Source organism: Eurosta solidaginis, chromosome 2 (genome assembly GCF_040869045.1).
Source record: "Eurosta solidaginis isolate ZX-2024a chromosome 2, ASM4086904v1, whole genome shotgun sequence".
In the NCBI taxonomy this organism is placed as follows: domain Eukaryota; kingdom Metazoa; phylum Arthropoda; class Insecta; order Diptera; family Tephritidae; genus Eurosta; species Eurosta solidaginis.
Genome location: NC_090320.1, coordinates 197,254,373 through 197,272,576, shown reverse-complemented (window position 1 = coordinate 197,272,576; position 18,204 = coordinate 197,254,373). Strand labels below are relative to the sequence as shown.

General features: G+C 34.6%; 1 protein-coding gene across 47 annotated transcripts in view; it reads right to left on the bottom strand.

The window, feature by feature from the left end:
- Nucleotides 1-1,028: 1,028 nt before the first annotated feature.
- Mhc (myosin heavy chain) overlaps nt 1,029-18,204 on the bottom strand; it is a 75,126-nt gene continuing 57,950 nt past the window's right edge. For 23 of the 47 annotated variants that reach the window (XM_067766805.1, XM_067766835.1, XM_067766833.1 and 20 more), the window contains exons 13-18: nt 15,033-15,242; nt 8,298-9,184; nt 7,990-8,068; nt 5,372-6,547; nt 4,400-5,305; nt 1,029-1,974 (exon numbers count right to left, since the gene is read on the bottom strand). In XM_067766805.1, coding sequence (XP_067622906.1) covers nt 1,891-1,974; nt 4,400-5,305; nt 5,372-6,547; nt 7,990-8,068; nt 8,298-9,184; nt 15,033-15,242 — 3,342 coding nt within the window. In that variant the 3' untranslated portion in view covers nt 1,029-1,890. Of the gene's footprint in view, nt 1,975-3,823; nt 4,241-4,399; nt 5,306-5,371; nt 6,548-7,041; nt 7,121-7,989; nt 8,069-8,297; nt 9,185-15,032; nt 15,243-18,204 lie in introns of all 47 variants that reach the window. The other 24 variants (XM_067766848.1, XM_067766847.1, XM_067766846.1 and 21 more) reach the window with 3 other exon arrangements.

Here is an 18,204-nt window from a genome sequence, read left to right as displayed (position 1 = left end):
AAGAGAACGGATTTATTCTATAACATATGTCCTGGCACCTGATAAGGGGTTTTCCGTTGGGTCGTCAAATTCAGGTAACACTGTGGACACATTCAATCTATGTGAGGTCTTTATTGACGGGGCAGTTCAACCTAACCAAACCTCCCATAATACCTTTCCTGCTCGTGCAATGTTTGAGAGAAAAGTTCTCCGGAAGATTTGGGGCCAATCCGCTGAAGGCGTCAGTTATCACAAAGCAGGAGTGGCTGGCGCTACTTGTAACGAAAGGGTCAAAATAGCTTAGATGGTTAAGCGCCAATTAATGGTGATGATAGACTCAATAAACTACTACTGAGAGCAGAACGCTTTATGAGCTATAGATGTACAACGAACTCCTTCGTTTCTGCGGCATATGCGGTGGGCCTCTCCATCCTTACTCATCGGTCAGCTCATTGTTCTGTGTTTTATGATGTCCCACCACCAAAAGCAGAGAACGGTTTTGTCGACTCGCCAGATGCATGTGTCTACTACCTACCACTGGACAGCCATTCTTGATATAAAGTATGCTCGCTTGCCAGACAGCTCGAAGACTATAACATAGGCCAATCGTTAATACATTCACTGGTTCATAGGCACAAAATACGATTAGTTCGTGTTTTTCAGCTACACTTTACCGTAGAACAACGGGTCTTCAATCAAGACCCTTTGATTTAATAACAACCAAACAGTTTAAATTTGTGGTTCGTGTCTCTATCTTAGTTAGCTAGAGGAATCGTCTATGAGATCGGTATTGTTTTGGCTTTGTGTTTTTGGCTAGGAATACCATTCTGTTTCCTTGTGTATCTTTTAACGCATGAAGTTGATAATACAGGTGAGGTTTTTCATGTTTTTCAGTGTTCTTCAACCATACTAAGCCCAACTTTTTAAAGTCCCAAAAAATTTTTCTTCCATTCGAAAAGAGTTTTTCTAGGAGATATCATTCAACGACCCTAAAACTTCGTTGGGCCTAAAAGCAGCAGGGCTTCGCGTACACAATGTACAACAACAAATTGTTTTTTTGTTTTTGATTTTTTTTTATTGATTTACATTTACGTTGTTCCCTTTTTGTATACCTTTATCTTTAAATTTAATATTACTTTCAGATTAATTTAAAAAAAAAGTAACAGTATACATAGCTCATCCATGAGAGTGTGTATGTGCGTGTGTATGATAGTATGCATACGCTAAGCGGTAAAATGTACTTCCCTTTCATTTCATTATGCTCATGTGTGTACTTAAAAAACTACATACAATTTAAAACGGTTCTTTCGTATTCCGGCAAAACAACTCTCGCTTATTAATGCTGTTGGTAATTTTATAAAATTACCTTTTTTGAAATAATTGTATGTCGCCTTTTCCTCATTTCCTTCCTTCCTCTCTTGTGTTTTACTTATTTTTTTGTTTTGTTTTTTTTTTTTTTTTTTTTTGAAGTCAATATTTGTATAAAAGCAAAATTTAAATACAAAATTTCGAGTGGACTGACTTTCGTACACTATACAATATTACCGTTAACTTAACGCGTTTCACATACATACAATAATGTACATAACTACCACTACATCGTCATTGGTGTGAGCTTATGCTAGTGTTTATTTTTTTATGTGTGAATTTTATATACTTTTACATTTGTTTGTTGTTTGTTTTTTATTTATTTATTTTTTTTTTCTTTATTTGTTTATTTATCTCTAAGAGATTTTTCGCCTAAGTGCATTTTTCTCCCGTCGTTCGAATTATACATGTGTTTTTTTTGTTTATTTAAATTAATTAAACAAAAAATAGTATTTAAATAGTTTAAATTAAATTAAACATAACAAATAATTATGAAATATTATTTTAAAATAAATTGTTAGAAACGAAGAATAGAAATGGCGTTTAGAATTCGTTTTCTGGATTAAGGTCGAATCTTGGTGGGAAAGCCATTCCGTCGAATTGTGGCCGTACGGACATCGCTCGGGGCTGTTTTATGGGAGAGAGAGAGAAAGAAAGAAACATATATTTAGTATGGAAGTAACCTTTTTATATATGCACATATGTACATATGTAGTTCATATTTGCATTGCATATGCAGGGTACTAAAATTTAATACAAACAACAATATGATAGACTTTCGTTTGAGTAGTATGTGTGCGTATTAGGGTGGAGCGAAATGTATGTTATTTACATATGTATGTATATTGGAACTAGTCGATTTATAGGGCATGCAAAACGGTGAATTCGTATATTCGGAAAGTACGAAGCATTTCAATTTGGACCCCCCAATTTTCTAGGGAAAGTTTTAGGATTAAGTCTTTATAGTCGGAATCTACTTTTTTTCGTTCAAAAGTTATTTACATAACACCTTTCTTTCAGTAAGTAAACCTTCGGTAAAACCAGAAGAAATTAATATACAAGTAGGTACTTGATACCTTTCCCTCGATAGCTGCTGAACAAAAAAGTTCATTAGTGTGAAGCGTCTGTCAAGGTTTTTAAATGTTTTGATCCTACGCCAGTATCTGCAGGGAAGCAAGTCTCAAGAAGGTGAAAATTGTTAATGAAACTCTGATACTTAATCCATTTCCTGTTTATTCTGCATCATAAGTCAGCGGAGAAATTATTTTGGAAGTATTCAAGAAGTTTTACTTCTCAGAAAAAATAAAAGGTTTTTAATTGGAAGTTATTGAAAATATTCTAAAACCGTTGTTGCGTGTATACATAAAGTCTGATTGGAAATCAATAGTTCGTTTTTGTTTTAACTAACGATTTAGCTAAAAACAAGTTGAAATTATTTACTTGGCACAGGTTCGGCTCGAGTAAGTAACCAAGTCGTCTCGTCCGAATAGGCCCCGTTTTCGGAAATGTTTTGAAAATAAGCACGGATAACACTGCTCGCATTAAGAAGAAATCGAAACGCCACTGCGATGTGAAAAGCCCAAAGCATTGATGTTACCATACACCAAAAAGTGGCAGCACCAAGTTGATATCAAAATGCACGGGGGTTGGTTGTTCAACCCAGACATCGCTATTTTAAAGTAAATAGTTGCTGGAACTATTACGTTGGGGTGTTATGCTTTGTTTAGAGGCAGTGAGTGTGGGTGTTTAGGCTAAAACAAATTTTGTTGAAAGCTACCCTACTCACTGCCGTTGTTCCTTGTTTGTGAATGAAAAATACAAAAAAATACCCCAAAAGCGTACGTTAGGTGGATTTTGAGCTCAAGAACTGATTCATGGTACTGTTTTATGAACATATTTCAAGCTAAAAGACGTATTTTTTTTAATAATCACGAATATTTTCAGATATCCGAACATAAATACCTAAATCTCGAGTTGAAAGTCGAATTTTTATAAGCTATAAATATTTTACGTTTCTTATTATGCTCCACTCTAGTGTACATACATATGTGTTTTGTATGTGTATGTTGAAAGTAAAATGCAAATACTGGAAAGGGCACGATCCCTGATGAGTGAAAACAGATATGCGAGAGCGTGCAAAATTGTCTTATTTCTCGACCTTAGGAAAATGAATACACCAATTTTTTTGGATTGGAGAAATGAAGATGAATGATTTATGTTTTAGCTGAATGATGACTGTGACATTTTCGGGTGTCATGCTAAACATTCTCGGACCTTTGTGTATGTTTGTATAGATGAGAGAGAGACGGATAGGTCTTCAAACATTCAATTTGGGCGCAATGAGTGTGTGCTGAAATATTTTCTATATGCGTTAAGCAAAAGGGTGTGCTTCTGCCGTTACTCCTATAGAGAACGTTTAAGAATTGTTTGTCTTAATTTTGAGTGGGAGCAACAAAACAGTATTTATTTCACTTACAAATGTAACGAGAAGTAAATTATTAGTCCAGCACACTCTGGCGGCCACCCTTTGACGTTATCAGCTACAGTTTACACATACATATATAGATAATAAAAAGTAGAGTTTTTTGAGATTTTTTGTTATTTTTAAAATGTTTTTTTTTTTTTCACTTCTAATTATTATGAATATCGAGGTAACGATGAGGGGTTCGCAACTACAATTCTTTCTTTCATGTTTTGTGATGATGAAAAATAATTTGAATGTTAAAAGGCGTTTTTGCGATTTTTTTATGATTTCAATTGTTTTAGCTTTTTTTTTGGCTGTTTATATACTAAAATTCTCTTTGCATCATTTCTCATATATATATATATGTTGTAGTTTATTGGCACCACCGTTATACTATTGTTGGACCACAGGGTTGTGCCAAATTTAAATCTATACGAGCGGTTGAAACGTGGGGCGAGAATAAATAAATAAAGAAAATTCGCAAATTAAAAAATACATTTTTTTGAAGCAAAAAATTAAAAATTTTATAAAATGAAAATTAAAACGAACTATCTATTTATTATATTAAATTAAATTGCTTTCACTTACCGCTGGGCTTCCACCACGTCCAACTGAACCGGCACGTCCCTTTGCGCGGAATTTACTGATTGCCTGTTCGGCCAAGTCAGCGCGCTCCTCAGCTTCTTCCAATTCTTGTTGTGCCTTACGGAATTTGGCCAAATTGAGGGCAGCAATTTCTTCAGCTTCCTCGATTTGCCTCTTGTAGGTCTTGATCTTTTGTTGCAGTTTGTCAACCAAATCTTGCATACGTTCGTGGTTCTTGCGATCCTCTTCAGATTGGAAGCTCAACTCCTTAATGCGACGTTCAGATTTGCGGAGATTCTTTTGTGCATCAGCATGTCTTCGCTGTTCACCATCTAATTCATTCTCCAATTCACGTACACGTTGTTCCAATTTTTGGATAGCCTTCTTACCACCCTTCAGTGCATTGGCTTCAGCCTCATCCAAGCGTACTTGCAATTCCTTGATTTGTTGTTCCAAGGCCTTGCGCAGTTTCTCTTGTGTTTGTGCGTGATCTTGTTCTGCACGGAGTTCATCAGCTAAACGGGCAGCATCAACCATAGCCTTCTTGGCCTTCTCTTCGGAGTTCTTGGCTTCGTTCAGTAATTCATCCAAATCGGAGTGGAGTGTTTGCAGTTCGGATTCCAATTTCCTCTTGGCAGCAGAGATAGAAGCATTTTGGGCGGAAATTTCATTGAGTTGCTCGTGGGCATCAGCCAATTCCTGTTCGGCTTGGCGGCGACCGCGATCCGCTTGTTCGAGCAGTGTGCGGGATTCTTCGAGTTCATTTTGGAGTGCATTGGCGCGACGTTCAGAGATACCCAATTGTTCGCGTGCATCATCACGTGCTCTCTGTTCTTCTTCGAGTGCGGTTTGGATATCCTTAAGCTGTTGCTGGTAGCGTTTAATGTTCTTCTGGGCCTCGGCGTTAGCCTAAAATGTGTATAAGATAAGAGTTAAAAATATATAATCTATCTGAAGCAATTTTATATATTTTACCTTGTTGGCATGATCCAAAGCAATTTCCAATTCGTTGATATCAGCTTCCAACTTCTTCTTCATGCGCAGGGCCTCAGCCTTACCCTTGGCTTCGGCTTCGAGTGAGGCTTGCATGGAATCGAGAGCACGTTGGTGGTTCTTGCGTGTGTTTTCAAACTCCTCTTCCTTCTCTTGGATGCGGCGATCGATTTCTTGACGCACTTGCGACAATTCCAATTGAGCGCGCAACACTTTGTTTTCTTCTTGTTCCAAAGCGGCTTCAGCTTCCTCAAGTGCAGCTTGGAGTTCATCCTTTTCAGCTTCCAAACGTTTGCGTGCCTTTTCGATTTCGTGAATGTTACGGCCACCCTCACCAATTTGATCGAGCAGATCCTTAACTTCATCAGCGAGATTCTTGTTTTCACGACGCACAGCTTCCAATTGTTCTTGTCCTTCTTCGTAGGCACCCTTGAGACGGAACAACTCAGTTGAGTAGTTACGGCATTCCTTCTGTGAGGCATCCAATTCAGCAGCCAAATCATCAACCTTGAGTTTCCATTCACCAATGATCTTATCGAAGGCCTTCTGTTTCTTCTCAGCAGCATTGGCAATAGCATTAGCACGATCGACTTCCAATTGCAAGTCCTCGACTTCGGTAGCCAAACGTTGCTTGGTCTTTTCGAGTCCAATGCATTTTTGGTTGAGCGACTCAATGGTTTCCTCAGCTTCAGCCAAGCGTGCTTGCAACTTCCTCTTGGCTTCTTCCAATTCTTCAGAGCGTGCAACACCATCCGACTCGTACTTGGTACGCCATACTTGAGCTTCAGCATTAGCCTTGCTTAGTTGCCGTTGCAAATCAGCCTTGCCTTCTGCTTCCTCTTCAACCTGTTCGCGCAGATTGTCCAAATCGTGTTCCAAGTTGCGGAACTTGCCCAAGAGGGTGGCGCGTTCGCGCGATTCTTCATCAGCTAAACGTTTAGTATCTTCCAATTGTGTGGTCAAGGAGATCTTGATCTTGGACAATTGTGACACCTGTGATTCGGCTTCCTCCAATTGACGCAACAAGTCGGAGTTTTCAATGGACAGCTTCTTCTTGGAGGCATCGAAGTCGTTAAGGGTGCGGTTGGTTTCATCCAATTTGCCCTGTACTTCGTTCAATGTGTGCTGCAACTGCTTGGCGATCTTTTCTTGTGCAGCCTGATTTGTGGTGGTGGGGAAAAAGAAATATGTATTATGTATGTAAATATTTTTGCAATCAAACGTGTAAAGGCAATTTTGTGAATTTTGTACAAATTAGTAAAAGCGCATATGTGTATTTTTTCTATACAAGGATGGGTAAGTTAAGCTATAGTAATTTTTTTTTTTTTTGCAACTGCAAAATCGACAATCAATGTTGCTTTAGTGGCATAATCGTTTATGCAGTTTTATTGTTTTCGTCTTTTTGCTTTGTACATTTTCACAAAATCTACGCGCACAACTGGGAAAGTACGGGTTTTGTGATGCCCTACTTTCTCGTGTGCGATTTTGACTACGAGAACTAAAATCTGTACAATGTTTAAAAATATTTATATGAAATAAAGCAGCAGTAAATCTATATGAGTTTTATATACATTTTGACGATTTCAGCAAAATTTACAGCGAGGTGCAGCAATGCGTACAACAAAATCTTTCAATTTAGAAGTTCGATATACCTTCTCGTTGCCAAGGTGATCACAACATGCGCGGAGGTCTTGCACTTGACCCCAGTATTCGTTCTTCTCCTTCTCAGCCCTAGATTTTTTGAATAATAGATTGGATAGTCGTTAGTGGTATTGAAACTTATTGTGTATGGGAATTTAAAATTCAGAGGATATAAAGAGAGTGGAAGAGCGAAATTGTTGCTTCGTAGTGAACACGCACGTGGATTTTGCCTGAAGAGCTCTTTACACGTTTACTACTGCCATCGTTGGAAAAAGATAACTGATTTGCTTTACATGCTGCAATATGCCACCAAGAAGCTATTTGCATTATTAAAATTTTTTTCTAAGTTCAAATTTTTTTTTTACCTTTTTTGCTTAACGTTAATTCGCATGCGAGTTTTCTGTGTATTTGGAATATGTGTAATTGTTTTTAGAAATATTTTTCGGGCGTAGTACCCTTTGTTTTTTTTTTCTCTAAAAACATCAGCTATATAGCCAGAAATGTGTTTGTTTGTGGAGCTAAGTAGTAATGACTACTCACCGAATTAAACCACTCTCAATTATGAATATTTAACTCACATTGCTTAAACCCAACATTTTAGTAATTAAAAAAGAAATGTAATTACTTATAAATAATTTTAAAAATTAGTTTTTTATTTACTTCATAAAGTCTATTTTGTGGTGAAATTATCTCTTTGAATTACTTGCAATTACTTCAAGAATGTTTTACCAGTACAAGGGAAATGCTCCTCCATATAGTAATCTAATTTTTTGATCAAGATTTTAAGGAATGCTTCCATAACCAAACATAATTAACAATTTAATGCAACTACTAATAAATAATTTTAAGAAAATTTTTCTTCATTACATTACAGTAATTGTAAGCAATAATTGTAAATGTAATGTAATTGCATTACTACTCAGCTCTGTGTGTATGTTTACACTCATGCGACATATTACCTTTTCGCGTGCCAGTTGATCGCAGGCGGCACGAGTTTGATTCAACTCATTGTGGCAAGTCTGGCGATCGTGTTCAGCCCTGTATTGCATTACAAAAACAAGAATTTTGAATTATTCAATGAAAGTTATTTAAATGTTACAAAAATGGCACACGTTTTTCCAACAACACATACGCCGCACGTCGACTTGTAAAAAAAAAATACGTACAAGTAAAAACAAACACGGCGATGAAGAGGCTTTATCCAACATCTCCTCCTCTGCACCGCTAAATGCAAAAATCTTCATAAAAAATACAAAATAATACTTACTTAGCCTTCAACTTGTTGAGCTGATCAACTTGTTCGGCCATCTCAGCAACAGCATCGTTGTGCTTCTTGCGCAAGTTGGCCAATGTCGATTCGTGTTGAATGTTGGCTTCCTCCAAATCACGACGCAGTTTGCTAAGTTCGGCTTCGCGTTTCTTGTTGAGTTCAATTTGCGCTGAGGTAGCACCGCCAGCTTCTTCCAAACGTTCACCCAATTCTTCCAATTCGCGTGCCAAATCAGCGCGTTGCTTCTCAGCCTTAGCGCGTGCTTGACGTTCAGCCTCAACTTCTTCTTCCAATTCTTCAATGCGTGCTTGCAATTCCTTGATTTGACGTTGATGTTTGCCAACACCGACTTGCTCATCATCTAACTTGGCGCTGAGTGAAGCCAATTCCTTGTCCTTGCGTTGAATTGTTTGCTCCAATTCCTTCTTGTTGCGTTCCAAGTCCGATACAGCCTCTTGAGTGAGTTTCAAATCACCCTCAACCTTACGTTTCGACTTTTCAATATCACCACGCAATTTCTTCTCACGCTCCAATGAATCTTCCAATTCATCGAGTGTTTGTTCGAGCTTAGCCTTAACCTTGTTCAAGTGATTGATTTTATCTTCGGCAGCTTGCAATTCTTCACCAGTCTTCTGGACAGTTTCACCTTGCATCTTCTTCTCTTTGTTCAACTTGTTGATGAGTTCATCTTGGTGAGCGATCTCATCGTTCAAGTTGCGGATTTGGTGATCCTTGGTAGCCTTGTCTTGCTCAGCCTTCTGTACACTCAATTCCAGATCTTCAATATCCTTCTTCAAGCCAGAGATCTCTTGATCAGCCTTCTTCTTTTGTTGGAACAATTGATTGCGAGCATCTTCCTCTTGACTCAAGCGATCTTGGATATCCTATAGAAGCGATTTTGATTGTGAAGAAGAAAGTGGCAAAGAAGGTGAGAACATTTTAAATAAAAATGTATGTACATATGTATTTTTTTATGATATATATGCTCATGTTTGTACGATTATGAATTTGGATAGGAAACATTTACTCTTTGTTGTTACAAACACATGGCACGATCAGTTAGAGATCACTATACTCTAAACATGAGCGAAATACAAGCAGCTATTTTTAACATAACGCATAACGCATTATTTGAAAGCGCTAGCGTTGAGAATCAAAATTTGGAATTGCGCCTAAAAATAGTGTACACGTTGTACGAATAAGATTTTTTGAATTAGGTTGCTGTTTGTTTGTGTGGCTTATACATGATTATAGGTATGTATGTAATTTTAATTTTTGGATTTTTTTTGCTATTTGCAGTAGTGAAATATTACGGCAAGTGCAAATTCGCCATACACAAAAATACCAGAACAGTGATTAATTTGTAATGCCTGTGTCGGTTGAATTTTATCGATTTGCAATTTGCTTTGGTTTATGCCATTTGATGGCCAAACTTAATGAGTCGCAACTGCAAATGTGGATCGCAAAATCTGCGAGAATTTGATGAAGTTGGCCAAGTGTTTATAATAGAGTCCTAGAAGGTGGAATTCTTTTGCTGGCTTAGTGAATTTGCCTTGAATAATTGAGAGTGTGTATGTGCTAACATGTGTGCGTGTGTGTGCGCACAATTAATGTAACATCTTTACCTCAATAGCGGGTCAGGTAAATGAATATTATGAGATGAGCAAAAAGATAGGCGAGGCGTAACAATTAGACTATTGTTAATTAGTGATAAAAATCGATGATTTTGTGCTGATTTTTGAAATGAAACAAGCTATCCTTATGTATGCTTGTATTATTATTTTAAATAAACATTTTATTTTGCTTTGAAATTATGGTTGCTTGAAATTTGTTGTCAATACAATGCACATATGAGGTATGAGCGCAAAAATGGTGTAACCAACAACTTATGTTCGTTGCGGCATTATTGCAAAATTATTCTTTAAAGGTTGAGCACAATAGTGCAGTTGGCCACCTCTTATCATGTTTTTTAGGAGTACACCGACTAAATTTTTTTCATAGCCTACGCTTACACCATTTTGGCACTGAATGCCTCATATATATTTTACTGGTTTATTTATGATCAATTAGCGATTTTCTTAGCTTGAAGATCTTTTAATTTTTTCTGATTAATTGAAGGGCTGTCGTGATAAAGAAGAAATATTGTATATCCGAACTAAATGTGACTTACGAATGATGGAATTTATAAAATTGTTTATTCTCTCTGCTCTTTCGAATTGTACTTTAATTTGTCTTCACATTTCCTGTTTGTATTACATTCCTCATGTTACCTTGCCAATTATCAGTTTTATACATATTTCATTCTTAATCTTAACTGCGGAACGATATTTTTGTACGTTTCTGTGCTTGTGCCAGTTACAACGTTTTTAATTGAATTTTTGTAGGTAGTTGTAGGGTGTACAGTTCTAGTAAATATGATTTTTGAACAATACGAGAGAGCAATATTTACTCCAATCTGGAAGAAAACTCTTGGTTTTGTAAAAAAATTGGGATTTTATCGTTATTCCGTACTACGTTTCTATTGATTGATTTAAGAAAATTAAAAGGTTTATGACATATAAAATACATATTTAGGACATATCAGCTATAAGAACTGGTTCTTGTTTGATTTTTTTGAAAAAAAAAAAAATATATATATATAAATACAAAACTTTATGAATCTAATACACTTCAAAAGTTTGGTCTGAATATATATTAAAAATAAAATATAATTTTAAACATTACCCATATACCTTTAGTCTGTTTGTAAACACTTAACCTTTCTGCCTTGACGAAAGTGAAAGTAAAGTGCTTTCCTGATTTTAAGCAATTACATATTTTTTAAGATTTCAAAAATACATATTTCAAATTACTTCGACAATTAAATTTTCTTTAATTCCGGTTTGATGAAAAAAAAATTTGTTAGTTAAAAAAATACAAACCCTATGAGCTTTAAACACCACCGATCTTTCTTTTAAATTTCAACTTAACAAATATTTGTTGAAATCCATTTGAAATACACAAATTTACTAACTGCACTGAAAGAAATGGTGCTAGTAAAATCAACAAATTGGTTTTGTTGTTCTTGACTTAACGGAGATTCGGTGAAATTTATCGAATCATGGTTAATTCGACCGAGTTCTTTGTCAAGCGAACAAATTAGTTTAGTCATTTGTCGCTCTTCAGTTATAAAAATTCTGTAAAATTTACAGATTCCTAATCAATCTAACTGATTTTTCTGTTAACACAACTGATCTCACTGGTTATTTCGACAGCGATAAATAATCAATACATAAGCAAATTTCAAAGAGAATTTTACGCTCACTGCGCGCTCTACTTTTTACTTATGACGATGTGCCACTTGTTAAAAAAAAACACCAAAATAAGAAAACCACCAAATCGACAAAACACACAAAATGGCAAAACAACAAAAAACTAGTTTTTCAGTTATCAATATAAAACGAAAAAGCCCTTTTTTGAATTTACTATGCAAAAAATTATGATATACGGGATACCTATTTATCGGGGACAATTTTGCAACTTCTCCTCCAAGCGAAATACAAAATTGCGCCCGCTTGTTGCAAAGTTTTATTTGAACGAACAGGATTTTACCAAAGTTAGTAACATTTTGTTCAAGTTTTTACGAATTTTCAATCGTTTGAACTAAAAGTGTTAGGAAAATTAAACTTGCCGAATTACATGTAAAGTTCCTCCAGGGGTCAATTACCTTCCTCCAATTTGACTGTTTACTTTTCTATGACTTACAAGTTATCTATTTAAAATGTTATGTCAAACATTTATACTACAAGCTACAAGTTTTTTTTCGAAACAATCAAGTATGGCAACTACATGCGGGAGAAAAAATTGAGAGTGAGCTGAGCTGCAACTGAAAGAATTGAGAATCAGTTTTGTGACTACTATTTTCATTTCTATTTGAAAAGCGAAGTTAAAACTATAAATTAAATAAATTATAAAATATAAAATTTGGTGAAAGTGCGTTTAATAAATTAAAATAATAAAGTGTATAATGTTTAATTTGTGCCGCCAGCATATTTGATGTTCGCACAATTTAAGTTCGGTTGGTAAGTGCGCACATATATATGTATATGTAGAAAGCATGCGTATTTATGTATTCACATATTTACGTATGTATATGGCAATACAGGTACTTTCGTACAAAACTGTCGCAACACCTTTTTTTGTTCATTTGACTACTAAAACGGTCAATTATGAATCAACGATTTGAACGCAGTTGATTCAACATCTTGTTGCGACGGATAAAAATTGACAGAAATTTCGGTTGAATTGACCCGTATTTCGGTTAATTTTACCAGTCCTTTTCTTTCAGTGTGGTCGCAATTCGGAAGGCCCAAACACATTCTTCTTTTGCATCGTTTTGATGCTGGCATGACTTTTCACAAAATAAAAATTCACGTTTTTGTTATTTGTCCTGATGACAAATTAAAGTAAAAAATTTCCAATTTTACTATATATGTAATACTCCTATATTGCTACAAAAGGCTAGGTACATACCAAAACTTCAGAGTGCCGATATATTGCTGTTTAAACGTTTTTGTTTTTGTATTCAATAATCGAATATGCCTAAATTAAAATTTTTCTTGTCACACTTATGCTGCTACAATCACAAAAATTGTATAGGCTGTCTTGTTTTGATTTCAAATTCAAAACAAATTGCGAGCATTTTGTATTAGCAATATAGGAGTATTACATACTATATGAATTTTACTAAACAAAAGAGATTGAAAATGGAAATTCTTTTTCCAAACTTGAAGACTTCACAAAAACCAACTGACAACGCGATTATAAATGTAAGTTTTCTCTTTGTTTTGCTTTGACGTTGCTGGAGACTAAAAATATAGCCATTAAGAAAGACGTGTGTGTTCAAAGTCAGCTGTTGACGCAACGCAGGCGCCAAAACGACGTAAAAGTCGAATATGTTTGGGATTTTAGAGTCTTATGGATTACATATGAACACTTTCCCTAAAATCTAACAGATTCGAATTTTTTCCAGTAAATTATTCAGGATCACCGATCGCAGTTTTCAAGATCTTCATTCGCAGTTTTTCATAGTATCACACTTTGTTGCAACATGTTTGTATCTTAGAATAAACCATAAAAATTACTTTACGAAAGCTGATCGCATAGTTGACAAAAGTTCGTTGTTTTCTTTATCTAACCATATACTTAACTCTAAAAGTTAGCTTAATAATTAATATCACGCTAACTTATAATTTTCATTTATATTAAAAACTTTGTAAGTCTTTAGATCCCATATTCGTTTAAAAGTCTTGTATCCTATATGATTATAATTTTAGTGCCAGAAAAGTATTATCTGAAAATTTAGCGACCGCTTATAAATTTTGATGATCCTCGCCTACATTCCCTAATTTTATTTTAGGTCTCTTGATCTCCGATCATTGCTTCTAAATCGCTTTTCGTTTCATATTTCCAAAATAAACAACTTCAAAAACTCAAATTTGTAAAAGAAATGATCTTATTTGAGTGATCGCTGATGTGATCGATTTTGTAAAATTTTTCATTACAAACTTTAGCTCATCAATTTCGTTAATTTGTGAATTGCCAACGATCAACCCCCTTATAGTTTTTTAAAACGCCATCGATCATGATCTAGAGAATTGGTAATTTTAACAATTCAAATACTTCTAATTAACATGATCTTCTGCAGCGTTCACTAATGTGATAATTTTAGAAAATCGCTAGCACACGCTTTAACCGGTTTCGGCCTTAAGAATTCTAATTTTTCAAAACACCATCGATCACTCCTAATCGCGGTTTTCAGAATTAGTACTTTCATAAACACTTCTATTTATAATAAACATAATCACTGTATCACAATACACTGATGTAATATATTTAGAAATATTTTTGACAACCAAAATTAAGCGTAAAAGTTTGGATGGATTGTGCATCGATTTTTATTTCACGATCGAAACTATTTCAACCCTCAAATGGATAGTTTTTTAGAGCACCCTCGATGATCACCAAATCAGGTTTAAAGTTGCTTACTTTCTTTTAGTAAAAGTTTTCCTTATTTCACCGTATAATTTATTTTTAAATAGAAGAATATAATTTGTTGGATTTGAAGATGTATCTTTAGTTAATGAATTTTGATTAAAAATGATAACTCTTTTAAATCGAATCGTATTGCCTTGATCGCGACAGTTGGTTGCTAACCATTGGTCGTTAGTTTATTATCGAAACAATGAACACATTCAAAAACTGACTTTTTTCAAATAAATTTAATTTTATGCTCCGATCAGCACTGTGTGCTATTTTTGGAAAACATATTCCACGATTGCTGATCAAGGATCCAATCTGCTTAAACCCGTTTTTTGCATCCATCATGAATCGCTGATTATTGGTTTTTATTTTTATGAACTGCACTTTTGCCACCTCCAACAACTAAATTTTTCTATGAAAATAATTTTTCCTAATTTGCAATTAAAAAATCATGCAAGAAAACTGATCCTCCACGTCATGATATGAAGGCGGTTTTTAGCCACTCTCTAGAACTAAGTCCTTAACCCCTGATGTTGATGTTTCCGACAGTGTAGTTCTAACTTATTTTTTACATACAAATTTTTTTTTCTCGAATTTTATATTGTCAATCCTGCAAAATCACCGATCTTCTACACCATGCAATGTACATAATTATGGTTTGTATGAATTTTGGTGCGATGTATTCTTTGAAAATATAAATCGTATACTTACACGCAATTGATTCTCGAGGTCGTTCTTTTGGGCAGTCAATTTGGAATTCCTCTCTTGGAAGTCTTGCAATTGACCCTTCTCACCGGACAACGAATCCAAAAGGGCCGTCTTTTCAGCCAACAATTTAGCATTGAGAGCTTCCAACTCCTTGCGTACTTTCACTTCAGCGGCGTGCAATTCCTCAGCTTTCTTGGCCTTCTCTTCTAGACGCTGTAATTCGGATGAATTAAAAGGAATAGATGTTGTTTTAATATCATTGGTTAAATTAGCAATGTTGTCGTCAAGCGTTGTTGCGGCCGCAGACGTAGTAGTGGTGTTGGTGACATTACTATCATTATCGTTCACTACAGGTGTGGTGTTGGCAGTAGTAGTATCAGGCGCATCCACAACGTCATTGGCGTCACCATTTAAGACAGCATTTTCAACAGCAGTAGCTGTATTTTCCACAGCAGCGGATTCTGTTGCTGCTGGTGTTGAATCAGCAGCATCCGTTGCTGGGGTTGTAGTTGATTTTCTAGATTTTTTTACCTTTTTATCATCGGCCATGTTAAGTGTGTGTGTGTGTGTTGTGCTTGTGGTGAGTGTACTTGTAGTGTGTGTATATATATGTGTGTGTGTGTTTTAAAAATTACTTGGCTACTTTATTTAACTTTTTTTTAAGAATATTTGCTTAATTATCTTTTTCTTCTATGAAACAATTATAATTTGTAAGTAGCTTTTTAATGAGATTTTACTTGTATGCACTGCAGCGTGCTTTCACTCGAGCTTTCGTTTTTCTTTTTAAGGTTTCGCTTTAATGAGCAATAATCTTTTGTATTTTTTAATTATTGCAATTAATATTTAAATAATTTTTTATTAATTCGTCGTTTTTTATTAAAAATACTGCTTGTTTACTTTTCACTTTTTCACTTAAAAGGCTAGGTAGTGTTAGCTCTACCAATGCTCCAAAAAACCTCCTTAATTCGTTTTGATTTCGTTGCGGTCAGCGATTGAACTGAACTACACGTGGACACGTTAAGACAACTAGGTCCGACTAGCTACTGGTCAACAGCTGGAATGATGATGAGTGCAGCAGCGATCAAAACAATTCAGCGCGCAACTCAAAGAAGAAATTTATACCAATTTGATTTCTTTGAAGTGGTATGAGTGCGCGTATGTGTATGTTTTTGTAAAGTATACAGGTATAAATGTGAGTGTATTTGTGTGTGCGATAAATAAATTTAGCAATACCCCGAATACGAACGAATCGAAGATTCTGCGAACGTTGTATTCAACACGTTAATAAATCTCATAATTTATAAGCATGGTCGAATAAAACAAATCAGCAACAACTACAACTATACATTTACAAGTATTGAGAGGTATGTGTACATGCGGACCGGTAAGAATTCTATTCATATTTTCAGTGTTTCTAAACATGTGATCCTATTGCAGGCATAGGGTATATTCAGTTAGGAATTTAAGTATTTTCTAAAATATTCGCATTTGCGCTTGTGTGCGGTACGATCAATGGATATGACACAGGTGTTGCACTACAAATCTCACAATCCACGCATATTTGGCGCTTTGGCGAAATATCATTTCGGTTATGTGATAGTGAACTTTTGCAATTATTATTTGTTGTTCTTCTACTTAGTTGTTGTTGCATGAATAATATGCATATAACTCCGCTCTTCCTTTTTGCTGCACACACTCTTATGAGCTGGCCAAATTATTTTGATGAGATTTCAATTAGAAAATATGTGTTTATATATATTTGAATATATATATAGTGTAGGTTGTGAAAAAATTAAATTGCAATAACTTATTTTTCCACATTGTATTTGTTATTGTAAATATATATAAATATTGTTACTCATTGCTTTGATCGTGATTTTTTCATGATCATTTGTTTTTTGTTTTATTTTAACTATACTACAGCTGCTTCAGCTGTTGATTGAGTTGGGCGCTTAAGTGCCATGGCATTTACATACCGCTAAGTATATGCATTTGTATGTGTGCATATAAGACACCACTGCATATGTATTGGTGCATAATTAAGAGTATTTGAATGTGGGCAGCAGAGTGACGAGCCATGACAGCCGGAATCTAACGTAGCAGCTACTCCATTCAACACAAATGCAGAAGATGCTTGCTTACAGCAGTAAAGTAGTAGTAGTGCTCAGTGTAAGAGCGCCAGGGCGTATACGTAACTAAATGGTGGTGTATATCAAATATATTTTTCTAAAGCCAGGGAGTGTTGAAAAATATAAACTAAATAAATATTGTTTAAAAGAAATAAAAAAAAACCGCAAATATGGTCCCATTTTAGTAGAGACAATCCACATAGATATTTGATGTTGACAGCACCCTAGCAAAGAGGTTCGTGTATCTGTTATTAAGCACAACTCGTTTTGTAGCGAGTTATTTAATTGCCGATAAATGGGTTTAAGTCAACTTTGCGCCCAAACAAGCATAGATACAAAATTCAAGGTATTTATGAAAGGAGCTCAGCCTTGAACAAATATTTAGCTAATATAAGTATGTTAAAAAGCAAACAATTTTATAAAAAAAATATATAGAAAGACTATTTAAAATATTAAAACAATAATATATGAATCTACTTAAAAGAAAATATGGAAGTGAAATTTAAAAAGAAAAAAATTTATTCGAGCAAATAAAAAAATAAACATTAACGAAAGAGCTGAACAAAATGTATGTGGTATGACAAAAAAAAGTTTAAATACTTACAAAGTCTTTTTCAATCAATATACGTTTTAAATATTTTTGGTATGACCTCACAAAGTAAAAACTATAAGCAATTGATCAAATTGATCAAACAAACAAAAAATAATAAAAAATTTGCTAATTTAAAAATTCTAAAGAGGGTGCAAATAAAAAAAAAATTACCAGAAAAAAAATATTTAGATATATGTATAAAAGGTAAAAGTTGTACAAATACTTAAAAAAAATATATATATAAAAAAAATTTTGAAAATATAAATATAAGTAAAATGTGTATAAAAAAAAATTTAATAAAAGTAGCCATATAAGATTTTGTAAAGATAAATTAGAAAAAGAAAAATAAAAGTCAAGAAACTGAAAAAAATTATTTAATGAAAATAAAGTTAAAGTAAAAACCAAAAACACTTAAAACCGCATACTTTCAAGTATTTAAAATTTCTTCGTAATT